The 26,369-nt window shown below is 45.1% G+C and overlaps 1 protein-coding gene across 1 annotated transcript; it reads left to right on the top strand.

Moving 5' to 3' along the window:
* The first annotated feature begins 4,148 nt into the window (after positions 1-4,148).
* Positions 4,149-25,805, top strand: LOC140455126 (nurim-like). Its single transcript, XM_072549786.1, has 4 exons — positions 4,149-4,327; positions 21,508-21,710; positions 23,274-23,450; positions 24,434-25,805. The coding sequence occupies exons 1-4, from the start codon at positions 4,168-4,170 to the stop codon at positions 24,758-24,760; spliced, it is 867 nt and encodes a 288-aa protein (XP_072405887.1). The 5' UTR covers positions 4,149-4,167; the 3' UTR covers positions 24,761-25,805.
* The last annotated feature ends 564 nt before the right edge of the window (positions 25,806-26,369 follow it).

Below are 26,369 nucleotides of genomic sequence, written 5' to 3'. Positions count from 1 at the left end.
CGTCTCTGAGGTGACTAGTTTGGTACAGAGATTAAAAAGGATGTTGAGAGGCCTTTTATTTTTATGTGAACAGATGAGACTTCAGGCCAAAGTGGTCTTGTTTTAGAAGCAACCTGTATAATGAAAGGCGAGTGGTCAGCTCTCTAGCTGAGAAGTTCAGTCCAAAACTAGTTAGGAGTTCAGCTGTGTGGATACAGACTGTTAAACTCTCTCTCTCTCTCTCTCTCTCTCTCTATCTATCTCTATCTATCTCCGCTCCTGCCCTTCGAGCTTCAACCTGCAAGCATTTGTTCCATTGTTACTGTTTTCTTTTAAAAGGGGATTTGCTTATTGTGTATATTCAGAGCAGCATAATGAAATCTAATTTGGATAGACTGAATTCTATGGGGGTACTTTATTCTGTTCTTTTGATCCATTGTGTAATTTTGTGATTTTCTTTAGTCAATCTAGCTAACTTACTCTGGGTAATTTTCATTGTACATTTACCAAAGCAAATTTATGGTCTGGATTGCCCGCTTAAGAATGTTTTGAGTGGTATGGCCTAGTCCATAACAGACCAGATATCCTAAACGAATCTAGTCCATTTGCCAGCATTTGGCCAATATCCCTCTAACCCCTACCTATGTGTTTACCCATCTAGATACCTTTTAAATGTTGTAAATATACCAACCTCCATAACTTCCTCTCACAGCTCAATCCATACACACCACCACCCTCTGCATGAAAAGGTTGTCCCTTAGGCCCTTTTTAAATCTTTCCTCCACAACTTATACCTTTGCCTTCTAGTTTTGGACTTCCCCACCCTGGGGACAAGATCTTGACTCTTCACCCTATCCATGCCATTCATGATTTTATACCTATTCAGCCTCTCCCTGTAGCTCAAATCCTCTAAACCTGGCAACATCCTTGTAAATCTTTTCTGACCCTTACAAGTTTAACAACATCTTTCATATAGCAAGGAAACCAGAATTGAATGAAGTATTCCAAAAGTGGTCTGACTAATGTCCTATACAGCTACAATATGACTTCCTAACTCCTATACTCAATGCACCAACCAGTGAAGGCAAGCCTACCAAATGCCTTCTTCACTACTCTGTCTACCTAAAATCCACTTGCATGGAGCTCTGAACCTGCACTCTAAGGTCTTTCAGTTTGACAACATTCCACAGGAACTTCCCATTACATGTATAAGTCCTGCCCTGATTTGCCTTACTAAAGTACAGCATCTCACATTTAACTGGATTAAATTTAATCTGCCATTCCTCAGCCCACCTGATCAAGGTCCAATTTTAATCTGAGATAACCTTCTTGGCTGTCCAGTACATCACCAATTTTTATGTCATCTGCAAACTTACTAATTATACCTCCTATATTCACATCTAAATCATTTACACAAATGACAAAAAGGAGTTGACTCAACACTGATCCTTGTGGCACACCACTGGTCAAAGGCCTCCAGTCGAAAAACAACGATCCACCATCACACTCTGTCTCCTGTCTTCGAGCCAGGTCTGTATCCAAATGGCTAGCTCTCCCTGTATACCACATGAGCTAACATTGTTAACCAGTCTACCATGTGGAATCTCGTCAGACCCCTTGACTGAAGTCCATATACACCACTTCCTCCGCTCTGCCTTCATCAGTCCTCTTCATCACTTCCTCAAAAACTCAATCAAGTTAGTGAGAAATGATTTCCCATGCTCAAAGCTATGTTGACTATCCATAATCAGTTATGGCTTTTCCAAATACATGTAAATCAGATCCCTCAGAATCCCTGCCAAGAATTTGCCCATCACTCATGTCTGTCTCACAGTCTATAGTTCCTTGGCCTTTCCTCACCACCTTTCTTAAATAGTGGCACCACATTAGCCAACTGCCAGTCTTCTGGAGCACAAGTCCTCAGTATCATTGCCAGAAAGTTTTCAGAACCCATAGTCTTAGCAATATCTGAAGCCTGTAGCTGTTTATTGGCATCTTGCAGAGGAATCGAATTGACTGAAAAACTGGCTTTTTTGATGCTGAGTAGACTCAGCATTTTTGGCTGAAGCTGGATGCCAATGCTTCAGCCTTGTCTATTGTACTAATGAGTTCGGCATCCCAACATTGAGGACAAGGAGATTTGTAGAGTCGCTTAATTGTCCATCATAATTTACCACTTGATGTAGCAGGACTTCAGACCATTGGTTTGATATGTTGGTTATGGGATCACTTAGCTCTGAAGAAGGGCTCATTCCTGAAGAAGGGCTCATGCCCGAAACGTCGATTCTCCTGCTCCTTGGATGCTGCCTGACCTGCTGCGCTTTTCCAGCAACACATTTTCAGCTGTAATCTCCAGCATCTGCAGTCCTCACTTTCTCCTCACTTAGCTCTACCCATCATAAGCTGCCTCTAAGGTGTGGCATGCAAGCATTTTGGAAGAATTCATTGACACCTCATTTTTAGATCTGCCTGAATGCTGCTCTTGACATTCCCTCTTGCATGTTCTATTGAGCTAGGCTTAGTCCCCCAGCTTGATTGTATTACTAGAATGGGAAAATATGCCAAGCCAAGTCATTACACTACGTGGTTGATTGAATTCTGCTTCTGCAGATCGCCCAGAGTGTCTCAGGGACACCCATGTTTTAGATTGATTAGATCCCCTACAGTGTGGAAACAGGCCCTTCGGCCCAACAAGTCTACACCGACCCTTTGAAGAGTAACCCACCCAGGCCCATTTCCCTCCAACTAATGCACCTAACACTATGGGCAATTTAGCATGGCCAATTCACCTGACCTGTAGATCTTTGAACTGTTGGAGAAACCAGAGCACACGAAGGAAACTCACACAGACATGGGGAGAATGTGCAAACTCCACACAAACAGTTGCCCAAGGCTGGAATGAAACCTGGGACGCTGATGCTGTGAGGCAGCAGTGCTAACCACTGAGCCTCCATTTTAGTTGCTAGATCTCTTCAAAATCTGAATAATTTAGCACAGTGGTAGTGCTGCACAACACAATGACATGAGAAAAAGACAGAATTGTACCTTTACAAGTATTGTGTGGTGAATACTCCTACCAACACTGTCATAGGCAGATGCATTTGCAACAGGCAGATTAATAAGTTTCTTGTTATCCACCCTGTCTACACCACTCATGATTTTGTAGGCCTCAACTAGGTTCCCCCCTCCACCTCCATCTTTCCAATTAAAATAATCCTATTCTACTCAATCTCTCCTCATAGCTAGTACCCTCCATATGAGGCAATATTCTAGTGAACCTCCTCTGCATTTTCTCCAAAGCATCCACATCCTTTTGGTAATGTGGCAACCAGAACCGCATGCAGTATTCCAAACGTGGTCAAACCAAGGTCTTATACAACTGTAACATGACCTGCCAACTCTTGTACTCAATACCCCATCCGATGAAGGAAAGCATACCGTATGCCTTCTTGACCACTGTACTGATCTACATTGCCACCTTCAGCAAACAATGGACCTGAACACCCAGAACCCTCTGTACATCAATTTTCCTCAGGACTTTTCCATTTACTGTAGAGTTGACTCTTGAATTGGATCTTCCTAAATTGCAAAGCACTATGAATGGATCAGGCATGAGAAGAAGTTTCTCACTCAAGGAGTTATGGAATTCTCCTTCCCTGAAAGCCGTGGATACTCCTGATTGCATCCACGGCGTAGGGGAAGATTTGTTGGGGGGTACTCATGAAACTAAGAGATTTGGATACAGTGGGCAGAAAGTGGTGTTGAAATCGAATATCATTCATGAACGTATAGAAACGATATCCATATATTCAAAACAGTGCGGAGAAATAATTTCGCTTCATCTCTGCCGTAAATGGGGAGGCTTATTGCGGGCGCCATTCTGATAGCACCCGCCCTGTCAGGCTCCACAGTATTTTACGGGTTTCAAGAGCATGTCGCCTGATTTGCTTTTTCTCTTTTATATATTTTTTTTCCCTCGCCAACCCATTATCGGTCAACGCTTGACATTTCCCAAAAATCAGCGGTGGGAGTGCTGTAATCCTCCCTGTCTTCTCGTTGCCGGCTGATCCTGGGTGATGGATGCCCCCCTGTCCCAGCGTGCACCGCGAAAGTGAAGACGCCCTATGCGCCTCCGTTGGGCCTGCGCGCCCCGCCCTGTGACCCGGAAGCGCTCCCTGGCCGGTTGCCATGGCCGTGTTCCATTCGGCCGCGCTCGTCGCCCTGTCTCTGGCCAACTTTGTCTTCGTTTCGTGGAGCGCGGCCGAGTTCGTGGCGTTTGTTTCCCTTCGGCAGATTTACCGGGAGAGCAGGAGGACTGCAGCAGCAGCAGCGACAGAGCCCAAGGCGGGTGAGATGGAGGAGGGAGAGGGGTGGGGCAGAAAAAAACGCGGGCTCGGGCCGGGGCCTGGGCAGAGGCTGCGGTGGAGCGGAGGCGCTGACCCTGCAGAACTGCAGGGGGCGACACTGAGGGTGCAAAAGCTAGTGACACTCCTGTACTGCAGGGGGCGACACTGAGGGTGCAAAAGCTAGTGACACTCCTGTACTGCAGGGGGCGACACTGAGGGTGCAAAAGCTAGTGACACTCCCGTACTGCAGGGGGCGACAATGAGGGTGCAAGAGCTAGTGACACTCCAGTACTGCAGGGGGCGACACTGAGGGTGCAAGAGCTAGTGACACTCCAGTACTGCAGGGGGTGACACTGAGGGTGCAAGAGCGAGTGACACTCCAGAACTGCAGGGGGCATTGGTGGGGAGCAGCAGACAGAGAGCCTCCAGTGCTGCAGGGGGTGACACAGTGCAGCTGACACTGACCATCCCCCACCCCCGTACTGCAGGAGGGCGACACAGAGTGCAGCAGGCAGTAATCCTCCAGTACTGCAGGAGGAAACTTTGGGGAGGAGCAAACAGTCACCCTCTGGTACTGCAGGGAGCAACACTGAGTGCAGCAGGCGCTGACCCGCTAGTACTACAGGGGGTGACACTGAGCGTGCAGTGTCTAGTGACCCTCCAGTCCTCTAGGGGGTGAGACGGAGAGTGCAGCAGGCACTGACCCTCCAGTACTGCAGGGGGCAACACTGACAGTGCAGCAGACAATGACCTTCCTATAATCCTTGGAGCGACACTGAGAATGCAGCAGACAGTGACCCTCCAGTTCTGCAGGGGGTGATAGTGCAGATACATCACACATCGATCTTCCAGTACTACAGGAAGGAGCGACACTGAGGGAACATCAGACGTTAACCCTCCAGTACTGCAGGGCATGACACTGGGAGCAGCAGACACTGATACTGCAGGGAGCAAGACTGAGGGAAGACCAGATACTCAACCACCAGGGGTGACACTGGATAAACACCAGGCACTGACTGTACCGTACTGGAGTGGATTACCGGACACTGATCCTCCAGTACTGCAGGGAGCAGCAGACACTCAACGTCCAGTACTGCAGGGTCTGACATTGGGGAACATCAGAAACTAACCCTCCAGTACTGCAAGGCGTGACATTGGCAGAACACTAGACATATATCCCCCAGAATTGCAGGGAATGACACAAGGGAGCAACAGAAACTGACCCTCCAATATTGCAAGGGGTGACATGGGGGAGTTGCAGGCACCAACCGTCCAGTGTTACAGGTGGCAGCATTGACAGAAGACCAGACACTGATCTTCTAGTACTTTTGGGGGTACACTGGATAGCATCAGGCACTGACCCTCCAGTAGCCCATGAGAAAACACTGGGGAAACACCAGACATTGATCTTTCAGTACTGCAGGGACTGAGTCAGGGAGCAGCAGACACTGATCCTCCGATACTACAGGGGGCAAGACTGCAGGAATACCAGAGGTTAACCGTCCAGTACTAACTGGAGATCAGCAGACAAAGGCCTTCCAGTATTGCAGGGGTCAATAAAAAGTGTTCTCTAGTACTATAGAGGCCAATACTGAGGAAACGCTAGATACTAACCAAGTAGTTAGCAGACATTGATCCTGCAGTATTGTGGAGGGCAGCAGTGAGACAGACACTACTGCAACTGAATTGTAGGAGCCACAACCACGCAGATACAGTCATACAGCATTGGAACAGACCCTTGGGTCCAACCAGTCCATGTTGACCATGTTCCCACACTAGACTAGTCCCACCTGCCTGTGACTGGCCCTCCAAACCTTTCCTAGTCATGCACTTAACCAAATGACTTTTAAACATTGTTACTCTACCTGCATATTCCACTTTCTCTGGAAGTTCATTCCACACATGAACTACTCTGTGTGTAACTATGTTGCCCATTGTGTCCTTTTAAATCTTTCACCTCTCATCTTAAAAAAAATGCTTCCATTTTGAACTGCACCACCCTAGGGGAAAGGCCCTTGTCATTGATCTTATTTCTGCCCCTCAAACTCCTACACTCCAGTCAAAAAAGTCCCAGTCCATTTTTATAACTCAAACCCTCCATTCCCAGCAACATCCTGGTAAATCCTTTCCGTCTTCAATTTAAAATTATCCTTCCTGTAACAAGGCGACCAGAACTGGACACAGTAGTCCAGAAGAAGCCTCACCAATGTCCTGTACAACCTCAACATGACATCCCATCTCCTATACACAGAGGTCTGAGCAATGAAGGCAAGTGTGCTAAATGCTTTCTTAACCACTCTCCCTGTGATGCAAATTTCAAAGAATTATGTACCTGATAGCACATCTCTCTGTTCTAGAACACTACCCAGAGTCCTACCATTAATTGTATAAGTCCTGCCCTTGTACCAAAATGCAATACCTCGCATTTATCCAAATTGAACTCCAACAGCCGCTCCTCAGCCCATTGACCCAATTAAGATCTCTTTGTAATCTTAGATAACCATCTTCACTGTCCTCTATACAACCAATTTTGGTGTCATCTGCCAACTTACTAACCATGCCTCCTATATTCTCAACCAAATCATTTATGTCAATGACAAACAATCCCTATGGAACACCACTCGTTACAGGCCTCCAATCTGAAAATCAGCCCTCCACCACCGCCTGTCTCCCGCCATAAGGCCAATTTTGTAACCAATCGGCAAGCTCATCCTGAATCCCATGTGATCTAACTTTACTAATTCGTCTACCATGCGGAGCCTTGTCAAAGGCTTTACTAAAGTCCAAGTAAACAACTGCTCTGGCCTCATCAATATTTTTGGTTGCTTCATTTAAAAACCTCAAATCCCTAATCATTCACTGTCTCTCCAAATGCATGTAAATCCTGTCTTTCAGAATCACCTCCAACAGCTTGCCACACCACCAATGCAGGCTCACCAATATCAGACACAAAGTCCACAAAGGGAACAGTGAGCAGATAACAGGAAAGCATCAAATACTAATAGAATAACTTTTGAAAAAACAGAATTAAAAGCACTCTATCTGAGTGCACACAGTATTCACAAAACTCTTGATTACTTGATTGTATAAATTGAGGTAATTGCAACAGGAAATATGTAGCTTCAGTGTGACCAGGGTAGGCTACTGAATATCTAATGATATTTGGCATTTAGGAGGGATTGACAAAAAGAAAAGTAGGTGAGGTAGCTCTTAATAAGAGCTGAGATCATTTCATTAGTGTGAGAGGATATTTAACCAAGGATCGAGGTTTAGAATCAGCGGAACTAAGAAACCACAAGGGCAGCAAACATTGGTAGGAGTTGTTTATTGACAGCCAAACTGTCAGCAATGTTGAAATAAAAACCAAGAAACTCAGCAGGTCTGGCAATATCTGTGAAGAGAGGAACAGAGTTAATATTTCAATGGGCTGAGGAGCGGCTGTTGGAGTTCAATTTGGATAAATGCGAGGTATTGCATTTTGGTACAAGGGCAGGACTTATACAATATTTCAAGTCTGATATGACTTCTTCAGAACTATCTTCTGCTGTCCACAGATGCTGCCAGAGCTGCTGAGTTTCTCTAGCACTTTGTTTTATTTCTGACTTCCAGCATTCGCAGTATTTTGCTTTTATATGGGCAGTTGTTGACCTATCAGCATCGAAGGTAAACTCACTGACATGGGTTTATGGACAGTCTTTCCAATGTTAGAGCATTTCTTCCAGTCTTTTGCAATCTGCATGTGACTGAAGTTTATCTGCTTTCTAGTTCAGCCAGTTGTCGACATCTCTTTGAATTTACATTAGACAGTCCTACAGATATTTCAGTCTGCATCATTCTTACATGGAGAGGACTTGTCATAGAATCCCTATAGTGTGGAAACCAGCCATTCAGTCCAACAAGTCCACACCGACCATCCGAAGAGTATCCCATCCAGACCCATTCCCCTATCCTATTACTCTACATTTCCCCTGACTATTGCACGAAACCTACACATCCCTGAACACTATGGGACAATTTAGCATGGCCAATTCATCTAACCTGCACTTCTCTAGGCTGTGGGAGGAAACCGGAGCACTCCGAGGAAATCAACGCACCCACGGGGAGAATGTGCAGACTCCACACAGACCATTGCTGGCGCTGAGGCAACAGTGCTAACCACTGAGCTACCGTGCACCACTCACCCCCCATCACTGGGCTAAACCCTGTTTCTCCTCCAGTTGCTTCTCATTGTTGTCATTGAACCAGATCTCAATCTTTACAAAAGGTACGGCCAAGGGCCTCCAAAGGAGAAATACTCTGCATCCCCATAAGTCACCTCGGACATCCTCAGTGGGCGAAAGTGAGGACTTCAGATGCTGGAGATCAGAGTCAAGAGTGTGGTGCTGGAAAAGCGCAGCAGGTCACGCAGCATCTGAGGAGCAGGAGAATTGACATTTCAGGCAAGAGCCCTTCATCAGGAATGAAGGCGTCTTCAGTGGGCGTCCACTTTTGTTGTACCTAGATGACGTCCCTGTGAGATTCTTTCATTACTCTATTTGCATCTCAAGATATTGAGACACTTCTGGATCTTCATGATTAAGCTGCATTATCTATGGGGCTAGATGCTATTGGTAATTGATAAAAGTTGTGATCAGTTCAACATTCAGCACTGCACATAAATTTCATTATGTTCTCAACTGGCATGCTTCTCCCCCTGGTTATGACGCCATCGATTAGATGCCAGTGCTGTACTGTACATAGGGTGCATCTGCTGGTTAGAGGCATTCCTGGCAGATAGGAAGATGGATGTGGTTATCAGAGGTCAGTCATCTCAGCTCCAGGACATCTCTTTAGGGGTCCCTGAAGGTCGTGTCTTTGGCCTAACCATCTTCAATTGCTTCATCAATGACCTTCCCTCCAAATAAGATCACAAGAGGGGATATTCACTGACTCCTCAGATACTGAAGCAGTCCATGCCCCAGAATCTCACAGGGACGTCATCTAGGTACAACAAAAGTGGACGCCCACTGAAGACGCCTTCATTCCTGATGAAGGGCTCTTGCCTGAAATGTCAATTCTCCTGCTCCTCAGATGCTGCCTGACCTGCTGCACTTTTCCAGCACCACACTCTCGACTCTGATCTCCAGCATCTGAAGTCCTCACTTTCGCCCACTGAGGATGTCCGAGGTGACTTATGGGGATGCAGTGTATTTCTCCTTTGGAGGCCCTTGGCCGTACCTTTTGTAAAGATTGAGATCTGGTTCTATGACAACAATGAGAAGCAACTGGACAATATCCAGGGCTGGGCTGGCAGCTGGCAAGTAACATTGACACCCCACAAGTGCCAGACAGTGATCTTTCCAACAAGAGTGACTCAAACCATCATCCCTTGACATTCGATGAAATTACCATCACTGAATCTCCCACTATCAAAATCCAGGAGTTTACCATTGATCAAGAACTGAACTGGACTAGTCATGTTAAGTACTGTAGCTTCAAGAGCAGGTCTTAGGCCAGGAATCCTGCAGCGAGTAACTCACGTCCTGATATCCACCAAACCTATCCACCACTTAGAAGATAGATTTCAGGATTGTGATGGAATACCCTCTGACTTGCTTGAGTGAGTGCAGCTCCAACACATCAAGAAGCTCTCCTCTGTAGCAGGGTGTGGCTCATCATCAATATCAGATAATGATCCTAAAATACTGAAGAGGGCAGCACTGGGCTGATGTTGAGCCAACAGGGTACTGCATGCATACCAGTCCTACAAGACAGATGCAGACTGTTGTTTTCAACAACAATAACCAATATTTATATTACACCTTTGACATAAAGGAACGACACAACGAACCTCATTGTAATCAAAACAAAAAGGCATTAAGCCAAAGAAGGGATGTGAGAAGCACTGAAGAAGCTCAACGCCATTGAGGACAAAACAGCCCACTTGATCAGCACTCTTAACAGCTTCAACATTCGCTCCCTGCGTCACTGAGGCAGAGTAGCAGCAGTGCGTAGCATCTACAACATGCACTGTAACAACTCACCAAGGCTCTTCTGTCAGCACCTTCCAATCCTGTGACCTTTACCAAATGCAACGGGACACCAACCCCTGCAAATTCCTCCCCAGGCCATAAAACCTGAAAATACATCACCATTCCTTGACTGTCACTGGATCAAATCAAAATCCTACAACCCCTCCCCCACCCCCCACCCCCGCCAGCAGCATTGTGGGTGACTGCAGTAGTTCAAGGCAGCACTTCGCCACCACAATCTCGAGTGGTTCAGTGCTTGCCTCAACAGTGATGCTCACGTCTGTGATAAAATAATAGTGAGTGTGTGTGCCTATAGGGCATGGAGTATTTGATTGCTTAGTTAATACATGCATTTTGAGGAGTGGACTCCATACAAGTGAGCCCCAACACCAATTGTAACTGAAAGGAAGGGAGTGTACAAGAGGTTAAGAGTCAAATACTCTGCCTGTTTTGGGGTTGTTGCAGGGCCTGCTGAGTTGACGGAAATGGAAAGATTTAAAAACTTATCCAACATGCAGTGGAATGGAGTATAGCACAGAATATGTATGGACCAAAGTCTCAACATCCAAATATCCAACTGGCCCAATGCAATACGCACAAAACGCTGAACATAAACCAAATATTGACTCCAGTGCCGCAGGGTGGGGACATATTGGATGTTAATTCAGCACGAGACAATCCAGTTCACAGTGGTATTGCTGTACATGTCATTTACATTATTATAAAATATGGTTGTATACTGTAAATAAAAAGATCCTTGGAGGAAAAAAGGATACTTGGAGAACCGAGGGGATGTAACCATTCGTAAAGATGGGGCTTTACGCTTGGAACTAATTTCTCCAGTATAATGAAGGTGGCCTAGTAGAGGTTTTTTTGCAAGTATAACTGCATTTTGATCAGGCCAACATTGAGAGGTTGCTCCCAGTTATTCAGGAAGTGGAGAAGATTCCAAACAAGGGGCCCAGTGTTGGGGAAACTCAGCTGGTTTGGCACTATCTGTGCAGAGAGAAATTGTTAATGTTTCAAATCTGATATGACTCTCCAATGCAGATTGGGTTTTTATTTTATTTCTCAAGGAAATTGAGAGAATTTTATCTTGTATAGAAAATGTGCAGTCACCACATGGAGAAAGCAAGTGGTTGTGGGCTAAAAAATGCCTCCTTCCATGCCGTAGGATTCTGATAATTCCACTAAATACGTGGGATGCTTTGTCTCCTTTGGTATTTAAGGTACTTTCCCAACCGCACGCTTCCAGCAGTGAACATTTAAACTGAATCCAACTTCCTGGTACTAAATTGTAGTTTGAGGGTAAACAGCAGACTAGCAGTAGATTCCTGAGTGAACTCGGCTTGTTGCCTGTTTCCGGGACCACCCATTTGCAGTCAATGCCTCTCCTCTCTCAACTACACGTCTCCTATTTGCCTGCTCACCCCACTGAATGCCCCCCACACCCCGTTACCGTTCACTGAGTTTAAAACTTCGCTTCAGATTTCTCTGACAGCCCAGCTGAGCCCTCTATGTTTCACATCCCTCCTGTGCAGCACGTGGTTGCAATCTTCTGTAAATTGAAGGCTTCTTCATTCTAGCGTTGTTGAGAGCACCCTAAGTCACCTTGGCTTGGTCTCCTTGCACACTTTCCAGTTTGTCAGAGGAAGGTCACGCCTAACAGATTTGATTGCATTTTTCCAGGAGGTTACCAGGTGTGTAGTACCCTTGCTGCACTTTATATGGATTTCAGCAAAGTCTTGTTACAGGGTCCGATGTGGCAGATTGATAAAGAAGGTAAAAGCACACATGGTCCATGGTAATTTGGCACATTGGATCTAAATTTGGCTTAGCAGTGGTTGATAGAGTGTCGTGGCAGATGGCTATTTGTGTGACCAGAGCCTGGTCTCCAGTGTTCTCCCACAGGGATCAATGCTGGGTCCCTTATTGTTTGTGATGTGTATTAATGGTATGGAAGAAAATGTAGTGGGGGTGATGTGTAAATTTGTGGATAACATAAAGATTGTCCATGTGGTTGATAGTGTTGGGTTTGAAGAAAATCTTCAGTTACAGCAGGATATGTACAGATTGCTCAGATGGGCAGATCAGTGACCAATGGAATTTAACCTTGATAAGAGTAAGATGCTGCACCTTGGAAGTAGTAACAAAGAGGAAGTACTCAGTAAATTGCAGGACCCTCGGAGGAAACTTGGAGTGTGTGACCTCAGATCCCTGAAGGTAACAGGACAGAAGAATAGGGTAGTTAAGAAGGCATACAAGACCTTATCAGTCTTTATCAGTCATGGCATAGATTGTAATCGCAGGAAGGTTATGTTGGAGCTTTACTCCCGCTTTGGTTAGACCACAGCTGGAGTACTGTGTGCATTTCTGGTCACTCCTCTATGGTAAGGATGTGATTATACTCAAGGGGGGACTTGATTGAAGTGGACAAATAGGATTATGAGGTGTATGTACAGGGTGGATAGGAAATAGCTGTTCCCCTTAGTTAAAGGGGAAATAACAATGGGTATAATTTTAAGGTGAAAAAAATGAGGTTGGAAGGGAAGTTGAGGAGAAGTTCTTTTCACTCAGAGGGTGTTGGGAATCTGGAATGCAGTGGACAGAAACCTCGCAACCTTTTAAAAAGCTCTTGGATGACCACTTGAAATGTCATAGTCCTTGGCTATGTGCTGAAAAGTGAGACCAGTCCAGTTTTAGAGTCATTTTATTGGTGCAGACTTAATGCATAAGAGACCCTATCTGTACTACATAATTATATGAGCTATAATCTTAAGACTGTTACTACTGTCGGCTGGCATAAAATCATACCTTTACTGTTGGCTGATGCTGAACGTAGTCTACTGCTGCTGGCTAATATTGAATACTGAGACAATTAATGGCAGCTCCTGTGGTGCAATGGTAGTGTCCCTATGTTTGAGTTAAGGTCCCACCTGCTGCAGAGCTGTGTCAAAGTACAGTTGAACCAGTTGCTTGAAGCCTATCTGTAGACCATTACTGCCATATGCTCACTTCTGCTTTGATGTCAAGGGCATACTCTTGCTTCACGTAGAATCATAGAGATGTACAGCACGGAAACAGACCCTTCGGTCCAACTCGTCGATGCCAACCACATATCTTAAGCTAATCTAGTCCCATTTGCCAGCAGTTGGCCCATATCCCTCTAAACCCTTCCTATTCATATACCCATCCAGATGCCTTTAAATGCTGTAATTGTACCAGCCTCCACCACTTCCTCTGGCAGATCATTCCATTGTCGTACCACCTTCTGCATGAAAAAGTTGCCCATTGGGTCCCTTTTTTATCTTTCCCCTCTCACGCTAAACCTATGCCCTCTATTTCTGGACTCCCCCACCCCAGGGAAGAGACTTTGTCCATTTATCCTTTCCATGCCCCTCATGATTTTATAAACCTCTATAAGGTCACCCCTCAGCCTCCGAAGCTCCAGGGAAAGCAGCTGGCTTATTCAGCCTCTCCCCATCGCTCAAGTCCTCCAACCCTTGAATTTTGCTCTTTGATCATTGTTTGGGCCCAGACTGCAATGAGATTTAAAGCCAAATAGACATGGTGGAACCCAAACTGAGAATAGGTCATCAGATTGTTACTGAGTGGGTGCCACTGATAGTGCTGTCAATGTCACCCTCCATCACTTTGCTGATGATTGAGAGTAGATTAATGAAATGAGAGTTGGCAAGTTTGGATTTGGCCAACTTCTTGTTGCTATTCCATCCCTTGACAAGTTTGACATGTTGTTGACTAAGATACCAGTTTGAAGCTGTACTGGAACAGCTTGGTTAGGGGCTCAGCTAGTCATGGGTCTGTTTCTTTGCTGTATGATCCTATCAGTCCAACCAGTCCATGCTGACAACCATGAACGCAAACTAAACTAGTCACACCCACCTGCGCTTGGCCCCTTTCCCTCCAAACATTTTTTTAAAAAGTGCAAGTGTGGGTCTTATAGAGAATAAGTCTGGAAAAGTAGTAATGGAAGGTAAAAAGATGACAGACATATTGAACAGATATTTTGCATTGGTCTTCGCTAGACAGGATATAAGTAACATCCCAGAAATAGCTGCAAATCAGGAATTGAAAGCAAGGGGGAAATTGAAGAAATTAAAATTACCAGGGAAATAATAGAGTAAATTGATGGAACTGCAAGTTGACAAATCATAAAGTCATAGAATCAAAGAGATCTACAGAACAGAAAAGGGCCCCTTAGCTGGTCAAAAGAACAATTTAACTATTCTAATCCTATCTTCTAGCACTTGGCTCATAACCTTCTATCCCTAGCCCCCAACTCCTGATGGATTTCCTCCTGGTATCTTAAAATAAGTTGCTAGTGAGGTGGTTGATTCTTTTAAGGTACTAGGAGGAAATTCACCAGGACCTATGGACTAGGGGTAGGAGCCATGAGAAACCTTTAAATAACAGGATGTTGTAAGGGCTCATGGCCCGTGCAGTTTCCAGCCAGTTCTTGATATCATATGGAGTGAACCCAGTTGGCTGAAGACTGACATCTGCAATGCTGGTAACCTCACGAGGGGGCCAAGCTGTGTCATCCATGAGGCACGTCTGGCCGAAGGTGACCCCAAATGCTTTCAGGCTCGTCTTGCTGGACTGTCCCATCATTTAGACTGGGGATGTTTGTCGAACATACTTCTCCAATTATAGTCATAGAATCATAGTCATGGAGATGTACAGCATGGAAATAGACCCTTCGGTCCAACCCGTCCACGCCGACCAGATATCCCAACCCAATCTAGTCCCCCCGGCCCGTATCCCTCCAAACCCTTCCTATTCATATACCCATCCAAATGCCCCTTAAATGTTGTAATTGTACCAGCCTCCACCACATCCTCTGGCAGCTCATTCCATACACATACCACCCTCTGCGTGAAAAAGTTGCCCCTTAGCTCTCTTTATATCTTTTCCCTCTCACCCTAAACCTATGCCCTCTAGTTCTGGATTCCCCGATCCTAGGGAAAAGACTTTGCCTATTTACCCTATCCATGCCCCTCATAATTTTGTAAACCTCTATAAGGTCACCCCTCAGCCTCCGACGCTCCAGGGAAAACAGCCCCAGCCTGTTCAGCCTCTCCCAATAGCTCAAATCCTCCAACCCTGGCAACATCCTTGTAAATCTTTTCTGAACCCTTTCAAGTTTCACAACATCTTTCCGATAGGAAGGAGACCAGAATTGCACACAATATTCCAACAGTGGCCTAACTAATGTCCTTTGAGCCAGTTCTGTATCCAAATGACAAGTTCTCCCTTCATTTCATGAGATCTAACCTTGCTAATCAGTCTCCCACGGGAAACCTTGTCGAATGCCTAACTGAAGTCCATATAGATCACATCTACTGCTCTGCCCTCATCAATCTTCTTTGTTACTTCTTCAAAAAACTCAATTAAGTTTGTGAGACATGATTTCCCACGCACAAAGCCATGTTGACTATCCCTAATCAGCTCGTTGGATGCTGCCTGAACTGCTGTGCTCTTCCAGCACCACTAATCCAGTATTTGGTTTTCAGCATCTGCAGTCATTGTTTTTACCTATCCCTAATCAGTCCTTGCCTTTCCAAATACATGTACATCCTGTCCCTCAGGATTCCCTCCAACAACTTGCCCACCACTGAGGTCAGGCTCACTGGTCTATAGTTCCCTGGCTTGTCTTTACTGCCCTTCTGTGGCACCACATTTGCCAACCTCCAGTCTTCTGGCACCTCACCTCTGACTATCGATGATACAAATATCTCACAAGAGGCCCAGCAATCACTTCTGTAGCTTCCCACAGAGTTCTCTGGTACAACTGATCAGGTCTTGGGGATTTATCCACCTTTAACCGTTTCAAGACATCCAGCACTTCCTCCTCTGTAATCTGGACATTTTGCAAGATGTCACCATCTATTTCCCTACAGTCTATATCTTCCATATCCTTTTCCACAGTAAATACTGATGCAAAATATTATTTAGTATCTCCCCCATTTTCTGTGGCTCCACACAAAGGCTGCCTTGCTGATCTTTGAGGGGTCCTATTCTCTCCCTAGTTACGCTTTTGTCCTTCATATATTTTTAAAAACCCTTTAGATTCTCCTTAATTCTATTTGCCAACGCTATCTCATGTCCCCGTTTTGCCCTCCTGATTTCCCTCTTAAGTATACTCCTACTTCCTTTATACTCTTCTGAGGATTCACTCGATCTATCTTGTCTGTACCTGACATATGCTTCCTTATTTTTCTTAACCAAACCCTCAATTTCTTTCGTCATCCAGCATTCCCTATACCTACCAGCCTTCCCTTTCACCCTGCCAGGACTATACTTTCTCTGGATTCTTGTTATCTCATTTCTGAAGGCTTCCCATTTTCCAGCCATCCCTTTACCTGCGAACATCTGCCTCCAATCAGCTTTCGAAAGTTCTTGCCTTAAAGCATCAAAATTGGCCTTTCTCCAATTTAGAACTTCAACTTTTAGATCTGGTCTATCCTTTTCCATCATGATTTTAAAACGAATAGAATTATGGTTACTGGCCCCAAAGTGCTTCCCCCACTGGCACATCAGTCACCTGCCCTGCCTTATTTCCCAAGAGTAGGTCAAGTTTTGCACCTTCTCTAGTAGATACATTCACATACTGAATGAGAAAATTTGTATGCACTTAAGAAATTCCTCTCCATCTAAACCTTTAACACTATGGCAGTCCCAGTTTGGAAAGTTAAAATCCCCTATCATTCTTACAGATTGCTAAGATCTCCTTACAAATTTGTTTCTCAATTTCCCTCTGATTATTAAGGGGTCTATAATACAATCCCAATAAGGTGATCATCCCATTCTTATTTCTCAGTTCTACCCAAATAACTTCCCTAGATGTATTTCCGGGAATATCCTCTCTCAGCACAGCAATAAAGCTATCCCTTATCAAAAATGCCGCTCCCCCTTCTCTCTTGCCTCCCTTTCTATCCTTCCTGTAGCATTTGTATCCTGGAACATTAAGCTGCCAGTCCTGCCCATCCCTGAGCCATGTTTCTGTAATTGCTATGATATCCCAGTCCCGTGTTCCTAACCATGCCCTGAGTTCATCTGCCTTCCCTGTTAGGCCTCTTCCATTGAAATGAATGTAGTTTAATTTATTAGTCCTACCTTGTCACTGCCTGCCCTGACCGTTTGATTCACTTCTGTTCTCAACTGTACCAGTCTCAGATTGATCTCTTTCCTCACTATCTCCCTGGGTCCCATGCCCCCCCCACCCCCACCTTACTAGTTTAAATCCTCCCAAGCAGTTCGAGCAAATTTCCCTGCCAATATATTAGTCCCCTTCCAATTTAGGTGCAATCCGTCCTTCTTGTCCAGGACACTTCTACCCCAAAAGAGATTCCAATCATCCAAAAATGTGAATCTTCCTCCCATATGCCAGCTCCTCAGCCATGCATTCATCTGCTCTATCCTCCTATTTCTGCCCTCACTAGCTCGTAGGACTGGGAGTAATCCAGATATTACTACCCTTGAGGACCTCCTTTTTAAATTTCTGCCTAACTCTCTGTAATTTCTTTTCAGAATCTCAACCTTTTCCCTTCCTATATCGTTTATTCCAATGTGGACAATGACCTCTTGCTGACCTGCTGACCCCTCTTCCCCGTGAGAACATTCTGCACCCTCTCTGAGACCCCCTTGATCCTTGCACCAGGGAAACAATACACCATTGTGCTTTTTTTCTGCTGGCCACAAAAACATCTGTCTGTACCTCTGACTACAGAATCCCCTAACACAATTGATCTCTTGGAAGCCGACATACTCTTCATTGCATTAGAGCCAGTCTCAATATCAGAAACTTGGCTGTTCCCCTGAGAATCCATCACCCCCTACATTTTCCAAAACAACATACCTGTTTGAAATGGGTATATCCACAAAAGACTCCTGCCCTAGGTGCCGACCTCTCTTACTCTTCCTGGAGTTAACGCGGATCTATGTAACTGTATCTGAGACTTTCCCCCTTTCCTATAACTGCCATCCATCACATCCTGTTGCTGTTGCAAATTCCTCATCGCTTCTATCTGTCTCTCCAACTGATCCACTCGATCTGATAAGATTCGCATCCAACAGCATTTATGGCAGATATAATCCACAGTAACCCTTAAACTCTCTTTAAACTCACACATCGGACAAGAAGTACAAATCACTGCAAAGGCCATTTTTGCTCCTTCACAATCTACAGACCCAGAAAATAACACCGTCTTATTCCTCTACAAAACACTGCACCAGGTTAAATTAAGAGCTATGGCTTATATTTTAAGTTTAATCAAGAGACTTGTCTCCAAAAACATATAATCAAGAAAGAACCCACTGTACTCACTAGTACAGCCTTTCTCTTGGACAGACTTAAAACAACAATTAACTTACCTGATTCTGTGCTGTAAACTTCGCCCAAACAGGTTCCTCCAAGATTAGTTGTGAAATTCACTGTTTGTTAATTTTCCCAGATGCACTCTGATGTCCAGCGACACATGAATTCAAAAACAGCAAAGGCAGTATCTGTGCAGGTTCTCTCTCTCTCTCTCTGTCTCTCCTGCACTGTCCTCACTATGTGCTTCCTCTGTCTGCTCTTCTCCCTTTTAAAACTGCTCTTGTTTTGACTTTTTTTTCCCAAGTTCCAAAACAATGCAGCACCATATAAAATAGTAATTGCTGCTCCTGGAATTCGAGGAAATCACCTCCAGCCCCTAAAATACCTCAAAGAAAGGAGCAGCTCTTTCAGCCAGAAATTTTTCCCGTTCTCCATAATCCACCAGAATTGTCCACACCCACTACTGGCTGTGGCAGGACTATCACATTCTACTTCCACTATTTGGCGTACATGTGTTGCAGCTTGCCAAGGTTTGAACATCATTCTTAGATACGCCTGATCATCGGGTTACAAGTTATGGTTGAATAGACTTCTGCTGCTGTAATAGCCCACAGGCCTCATCATGCTCAGTTTGAGTTTCTAGATCTGTTCTGATTTAATTGCATTTAACACATTGGTAGTACATACTGGGTATCATCCATGGTCTGATTGCAACAGGTAAATTCTTGAGGATAAACTTGAGTAAGCTTGCCCCTTTTATTGATTCTTTTATATATGACACATAACCAGTCTGACAGATATACCCTCGGGCCTCAACTGGTTCAGCTAGTAGTGGTGCTACTGAACCACTCTTTGCAATGGACATTGAAGTCTCCCATGAAAAGATTATTCTGAATCTTTACAAGTCTCAGTAATTCTTCCAACTAATCTTCTTCATAAAGTTGTACTAAGTTCATTAGCTTCTAAAAAAAAGTCTTTCAGAGGGTGTGGGCATGACATAGACCAGCAATAGTTGCCAATCCTTAATTGGCATTAGTGTACCATTGCAGTCCATTTGATGTAAGTTACCCTCAACAATATTTGGAAGAGAGTTCCAGGATTTTGAGTGAACAGCAAAATAGTGTTGTTCCAAGTTAGGTTGGTATTGGCTTGGAAGGAAAATTACTGGTGGTGCTCCCATGCATCTGCTGCCCTTATCCTTCTAGGTCGACAAGGTTTCAAAGGTGCTGTGGTTGGATCCTTGCTGAGTTGGTGCAGTGCGTCTTGTAGATGCTGATTGTGATGGCATTGAATATTGAAGATTAGGATGATAATCAAGCGGGCTGCTTAGTGGTATTGAGCTTCTTAAATGTATTGGAGCTGCACTTATCCAGGAAAGTGAAAGATACTCTCTAACACCCGTGGCTTGTGCCTTGTAGATATTGGTCAGGCATTGGGGAGAGCTGTAGTAGATGATAATTAGCTCAGGATTTCCTTGCTCAGATTTAACTAGATGGCATGAGATTGAGAGGATCTGCAGTCAATGTTGTCAACACTCAGGGCTAGTCTCTCCCAACTGTATACCAGAGTGGCCCTCCCTTAGCAGATGTGACAGCATATTCCCAGGGAATGTTGGAGTCTAGAACAAAATAAGGTAAAATGTGACTGTCATTTCTGGTGCCTAGGTTGATACCAAATGGCGCATGTGATTTATTCTTCAACTTTTCAGTAATGGTTTTGTACAACTGAGTGGCTTGCTCGGCAATTTCCAATGACACTTCAGAGCCAACCACAATTGCTGTAGATGTACATCTTGACCAGATGGGCCAATGGGGTGAGAAGGGGCAGATGGAGTTTAATTCAGATAAATGCGAGGTGCTGCATTTTGGGAAAGCAAATCTTAGCAGGACTTATACATTTAATGGTAAGGTCCTAGGGAGTGTTGCTGAACAAAGAGACCTTGGAGTGCAGGTTCATAGCTCCTTGAAAGTGGAGTCGCAGTTAGATAGGATAGTGAAGAAGGCGTTTGGTATGCTTTCCTTTATTGGTCAGGGTATTGAGTACAGGAGGTGGGAGGTCATGTTGCGGCTGTACAGGACATTGGTTAGGCCACTGTTGGAATATTGCGTGCAGTTGTGGTCTCCTTCCTATCGGAAAGATGTTGTGAAACTTGAAAAGGTTCAGAAAATATTTACAAGAATGTTGCCAGGGTTGGAGGATTTGAGCGATAGGGAGAGGCTTAATAGGCTGGGGCTGTTTTCTCTGGAGCGTCGGAGGCTGAGGGGTGACCTTATAGACGTTTACAAAATTATGAGGGGCATGGATAGGATAAATAGACAAAGTCTTTTCCCTGGGGTCGGGGAGTCCAGAACTTAGAGGGCATAGGTTTAGGGTGAGAGGGGAAAGATATAAAAGAGAGCTAAGGGGCAACGTTTTCACACAGAGGGTGGTATGTGTATGGAATGAGCTGCCAAAGGAAGTGGTGGAGGCTGGTACAATTGCAACATTTAAGAGGCATTTGGATGGGTATATGAATAGGAAGGGTTTGGAGGGATATGGGCCGGGTGCTGGCAGGTGGGACTAGATTGGGTTGGAATATCTGGTCAGCATGGACGGGTTGGACCGAAGGGTCTGTTTCCATGCTGTACACCTGTATGACTCAATGTGGGATCACACATACACCATTCTGGTGAGGATAGCTGACTTCTTTCCAAAATTAGCCAGTTGCCATTATTCTGCTTGTGCCAATCGTTTGCTGCACCATTTGATGAATATTGGGTGAATTCTCTGAACTTCCTCCTGCTGAGAAAGGTGTCTTTTTTTTTTACCTTACCTGAGTCCACTATTTTTACAGATGCACAAGAACACATGGAATGGCATTCTGTCTTTAGAGACAGGCAAATCCAGCAGGCTCTCCTCTTCGACCTGGCACTACTCGCATTCTTCATCCTGCAGCACAGCATTATGGCGATGGAGACTGTGAGGAGATGGACGCTAACTTGCTTTGGGGTCCTTCAGCGATCCGTCTATGTGTTCTGCACGGCAGCCTGTCTCCAGGTGGGCAAAGAAAAGCAGAAGTCGCTCATTCTGAGAACAGAAATGTGAACTCCTCACAGAATTTGCAGGTTGTGAAGAAGATTCTGAAAAATCACACTGCCCCACATTAGAGAGCTAGAAACCAGAATACAATACTGTCATGTCTGAAAAAAGAAACTCGGGTACCACATTGTTCCATTTCAGTTAGTTACAGACTGTAATATCACACTGTCTCATCCCATCTCACTGTCCCATGTCCGAATACTACACACTGGAATATCATAGTGTCCCGAGAGTATCATGTTGTACCATAACTGGGACAGAATCTGAAATATCACATTGTTCCAAATCACAATGGTGGAAATGGAATTCTTACACTATCATACAACTGATTAGACGCTGGAATTTCACATTGCCTTACTAGAGTGTTAGACAGTGAAATATTGCAGTCTCATTTGGATTGTTTAATACTAGAATATAACACTGTTGCATATCAAAACATTATACACAGATACTCAGATATTAGTCTCAGAAAATATTATGTCGGCATTAATTATTGCTTACCCCTGTATTAAAAACCATGAACTGTGATTTGCTTTTTTTTCTTCAATTATTTCCCGCTTTTGAACTCTGTGTAATTCCTCCTCTGTTTCTCTGAAAACTCAATTCGTACAGAAACTACTAATCCTGTTACCCTTTCTTCTCTTTCTCACCCAATTTCCTCACCCTCTGTCCCTGTTCTTTCTCTCCTACATCCTACCTCCATTCCTCCAGTTCTTGACCTGCTCCCTTCCTGATCTTTGCCTCCAACACCTTTCTGTCCGCATAACCCATGACGCTGCCCTCTCACCCCATTTTGTGCTAAGAATTTTTGTTGTTTCTCTTTGGTTCATGGGATTTTCATTGCGAGTCTACATCTGTCACCTTGTCACTATGCGCCTGTTTTACTTCTGTGATACATTGACCCCATCTTTCTCTCCTATGACAGCACTCCCATTGCTTGATCTCTCTCACACCATTTTCCTTCTTTTTCTTGTCTTTCTCTGTGCATCTGTCCTTCGTTGTTTGCTTCCATTTTTGAGCCTTTTTCTTCTGCCTTCTGGATCATTGCACTGTTATCTGTCCTCTCCATGTCCCATCGTCACTCCTCTTCTTGCTCCTTTCTCCCTGAACATGTCTGTCCTCTCCTTGCTCTTCTCTGTTTTCTCCTTGCACCTCTTGACCCTCCCTGAAGCTCTTTTTCCTCTTCCTTGACCTCCGTCCCTTCTCCCAGTACTTCTCCCTCCTTTCCCTAAACTTCTGTACTCTCTCATTTCCCTGTGCCTCTGTCCTGTCTCCTGACCTGTTTCCCTCTCCTCCCTCTGCGTTGTAGCCCTCCAGTCTGAATCATCATCATCATCGTCATTTTAACTGTCTGCATGAATGGTTCAGGTACAATATCCTATTTCTCTTTGTCTGTATCTCTTCCGAGTTGTCTATCCCTTGTATCCTGTCCAGATTCTCTTTTGTCTTGTGTTGCGGAGATTGTCCTCTCTCTTTGATTTTTGACACCTCTCTGATTTCAATGGTCCTTCTCTTCCCCAGCTGCTGATGCACTACTGGCAGCCCACCCACGCTGCCCCCTTGCTATGGAACGTGTCCAGGGAACCCTGGGTAACCTGGTTTCCATTGGTCTGTTTCATTGTTCACGTCATCGCCTGGCTGATCATCTTCAGTATTGTCCTCATCTTTGACTACGCTGAACTCATGGGTCTCAAGCAGGTAAGTTCTAGGCTCGTTGCAAGGCAATCATTGGTGTCTGGTTATCGGACTTCAATTCAGCAGCTGCAGGAACATAGGTGGCCCGAAAGACTTTGGTGTGACTTATATGAGAAACGTCTGTTCAGAAATGCAGGAAACACTTCATTTCTCACATTGCAGTGGCTATTGGTGATCAAGCTGACTGATAGGATCCCTACATTGTGGAATGAGGCCATTCAGCCTTTCTTGTCCACACCAATCCTCCAAAGAGCATCCAGACTAGACCCCCCCCAATCCCGATAGCCCTGCGTTGCCCATGGCTAATTCACCCAGCCTACACATCTCAAGGGGTATTTTAGCGCAGCCATTCCACCTCACGTGCCCGTCTTTGGACTGTGGGAGGAAACCGGAGCACCCAGAGGAAACTCACATAGACACGGAGAGAATCTGCAAACTCCACGCAAACACTCACGCAATGGTGGAATTGAATTGAGGTGCCTAGTGCTGTGGGGTAGCAGTGCTAACCACTGTAGCACCCTGATGGATAGTAGAATGTGAAAACACTGTGGGATGGGATTTGGGGATTGTGTTTTTCATCCAACAGCTGGAAAGCTGTTGGGGATCCTTTGGAATGCTGGCGTTACTATGCATTGACCTCAAAGCATCGGGTTAATACATAAGGCTGTAACTCAGGAAGGCAGACTAAATATAAAGGATCTCCTACTTAATCCAAAGATAAGAGGATTGTTGGAGAGCAGTGAAGGTGGGATTATTAAATACTTCCATGAGCAGAGGAAGATTGACTCCTTTGTTAGTCAAGAGTCTGTGTTTATTGAACATCTGCAGGAATGTGGAGTTCAGGCCATTGAATAGTAGATCAGGCTCAAGAGGCCGGATGGCCTACTCCTGCACCCAATGGTTATTTTTAAACTTGTATGAGCGCCCCTAGCCCCCCCCCTCCTTACTCTTGCACAGTTAATGATTCCCTCCCTGTTGTCCTCCAGGTTTATTATTGCTGTCTCGCTCTTGGAGACCCCATGGAACTGAAATCGCAGAAGGCCCAGCGTTTGTACTGCCACCTGCGGCACCCGGTCTTCCTGGAGTTCCTGGTCATCCTATGGTTGCTGCCCAGCTTGTCCCTCGACCGCCTGCTGCTGTCCACCACCTTCACCCTGTACATGATCTGTGGCCACAGCCTGGACCAGCACGACTATCGCTACCTCCGCTCGCAGCTCAACAAGAAGTTTGAGATCTTCTCCCGGGAGGAGAGCACTCACAGCCACCCGGCAGCTCACGACAGCCTCGGAGGACCGGCCGAGTACCAGGAGTAGCCTGCAAGCCTTGGGAGGGGGAAGGTGACACCTGCGCTTCTGGAAGCATTCGCTGCTTTACCTCTGCGCTGTGACTCCTAAACTGCACAAGGCCTTGGTGATCTTTAACTTTGGCAGCAGATAAGTGCGCGTTTTTCTTTTAGAAAGCACTTTCGGGTTTGCATAGTAGTCAGCCTTGGAGTCTTTCCTTCTCTGCTGGCACCTACCATCCCATCACACTCAGGTATCTCGCAGGTCAGATGTGCAGTGAAGCTCCATTTATCCTGCCTCAACAGTGTGCCTTCGCTTCCAACCTCAGAAAACCACCTCTTCCCCACCCCCCCTCCCCCCCGCCTTTTCCCCTTCTTGCTGAGTGCTGCATCGTTCTATCGCTATCCTATTACCATGCCTTGACTGGAGTTGCCAGGTCAGTGCCAATGAATATTTTTGGGACAGTTTCCTACTGTGCCTGCCTTTCATTTCCAATAGATTGTGTTCCGTTTTGGTCGTATCATGTTCCATTTTTAGCATGTCATGTCCCATTTCCAGGAAATTGTGCCATTTTGTGAATGTTAAGTGCCGCACTGGGGACAATTTTTGCGATGACGTCCCATGCTGTGCTAGAAACCACTAGCGACATCCTGAGCAAATATCACAGGTTCTTTACAGCTTTCATCCCTTCCAAATGAGACGGCGTTTAACGAGGAAGGTTTTCCCAGAATGAGCATTTCGAGTGTCTGAGTGAAGTGAGAGGCAGTCAGGAATTCTGATGCCTCAGGACAGAATCACACAGGAGTGATTAATGTTCCCTAATTCTGTTCATATCGGGAGCCTGTCTTCGACCAGAGCAGAAAGTGGAAGTCTTTCAATGAGTAACTTGCATCAGTGATAATTTCAAATCAAGTTGAGTTTGACAACTGCCATTTGTAAATGGGAGTGGTGCATGGATAATTTAGTTATACTGAAAATGACATGATTGAAATTCTGCCATGTAATTTCTTATCACCAATTTTTATCAAAAAATATCATGTTTAGAACAATAAATCATTGCCTTGAGACAGCAGCAGCTTGTGTCAAAACGCCTGAAATTACTTCGGGCAGTGAATTAACTACCAGAGTGCCAAGGTTGGTAAATGCATAAAGGGGTGGCCTTTCTTTTGTTGCTGAGGATGTTGCTTGAATAATTTGCTAATTCCACAGAGAGAATTCTGTAGGATTTGGTTACCAAAGAACCTTTGCCAAGGCTGTAGTTTAATGACTCCAGAAATAAAGTTGGAGGGCATTGTTGCTTTACATTTGACAGTTTCAGACAGGTTTCATAGGATGGGAGAAAGTTACAAATGTAATCTAAGAACAAAAGGAGGACACTTAAACCATATTGATCCTGTTCTGGTATTCATTGAGATCATGTGTTGCTGGAAAAGCGCAGCAGGTCAGGCAGCATCCAAGGAACAGGAGAATTGACGTTTCGGGCATAAGCCCTTCTTCAGGAAGCCCTTCTTCTCCATTCCTGAAGAAGGGCTTATGCCCAAAACGTCAATTCTCCTGCTCCTTGGATGCTGCCTGACCTGTTGCGCTTTTCCAGCAACACATTTTCAGCTCTGATCTCCAGCATCTGCAGTCCTCACTT

The sequence above is a fragment of the Chiloscyllium punctatum genome, chromosome 30 (genome assembly GCF_047496795.1).
Source record: "Chiloscyllium punctatum isolate Juve2018m chromosome 30, sChiPun1.3, whole genome shotgun sequence".
Classification (NCBI taxonomy): Eukaryota; Metazoa; Chordata; class Chondrichthyes; order Orectolobiformes; family Hemiscylliidae; genus Chiloscyllium; species Chiloscyllium punctatum.
Note: the sequence above shows the minus strand (reverse complement) of the source record. Positions and strands in the feature narration are given on the sequence as shown.

Excerpts from the sequence above, each read along its gene's own strand:
- LOC140455126 (XM_072549786.1), top strand. The coding sequence starts at position 4,168 with ATGGCCGTGTTCCATTCGGCCGCGCTCGTCGCCCTGTCTCTGGCCAAC. Across the intron at positions 21,711-23,273 it reads GCACGGCAGCCTGTCTCCAG|CTGCTGATGCACTACTGGCA; the intron begins GTGGGCAAAGAA and ends TCTCTTCCCCAG. Across the intron at positions 23,451-24,433 it reads AACTCATGGGTCTCAAGCAG|GTTTATTATTGCTGTCTCGC; the intron begins GTAAGTTCTAGG and ends GTTGTCCTCCAG.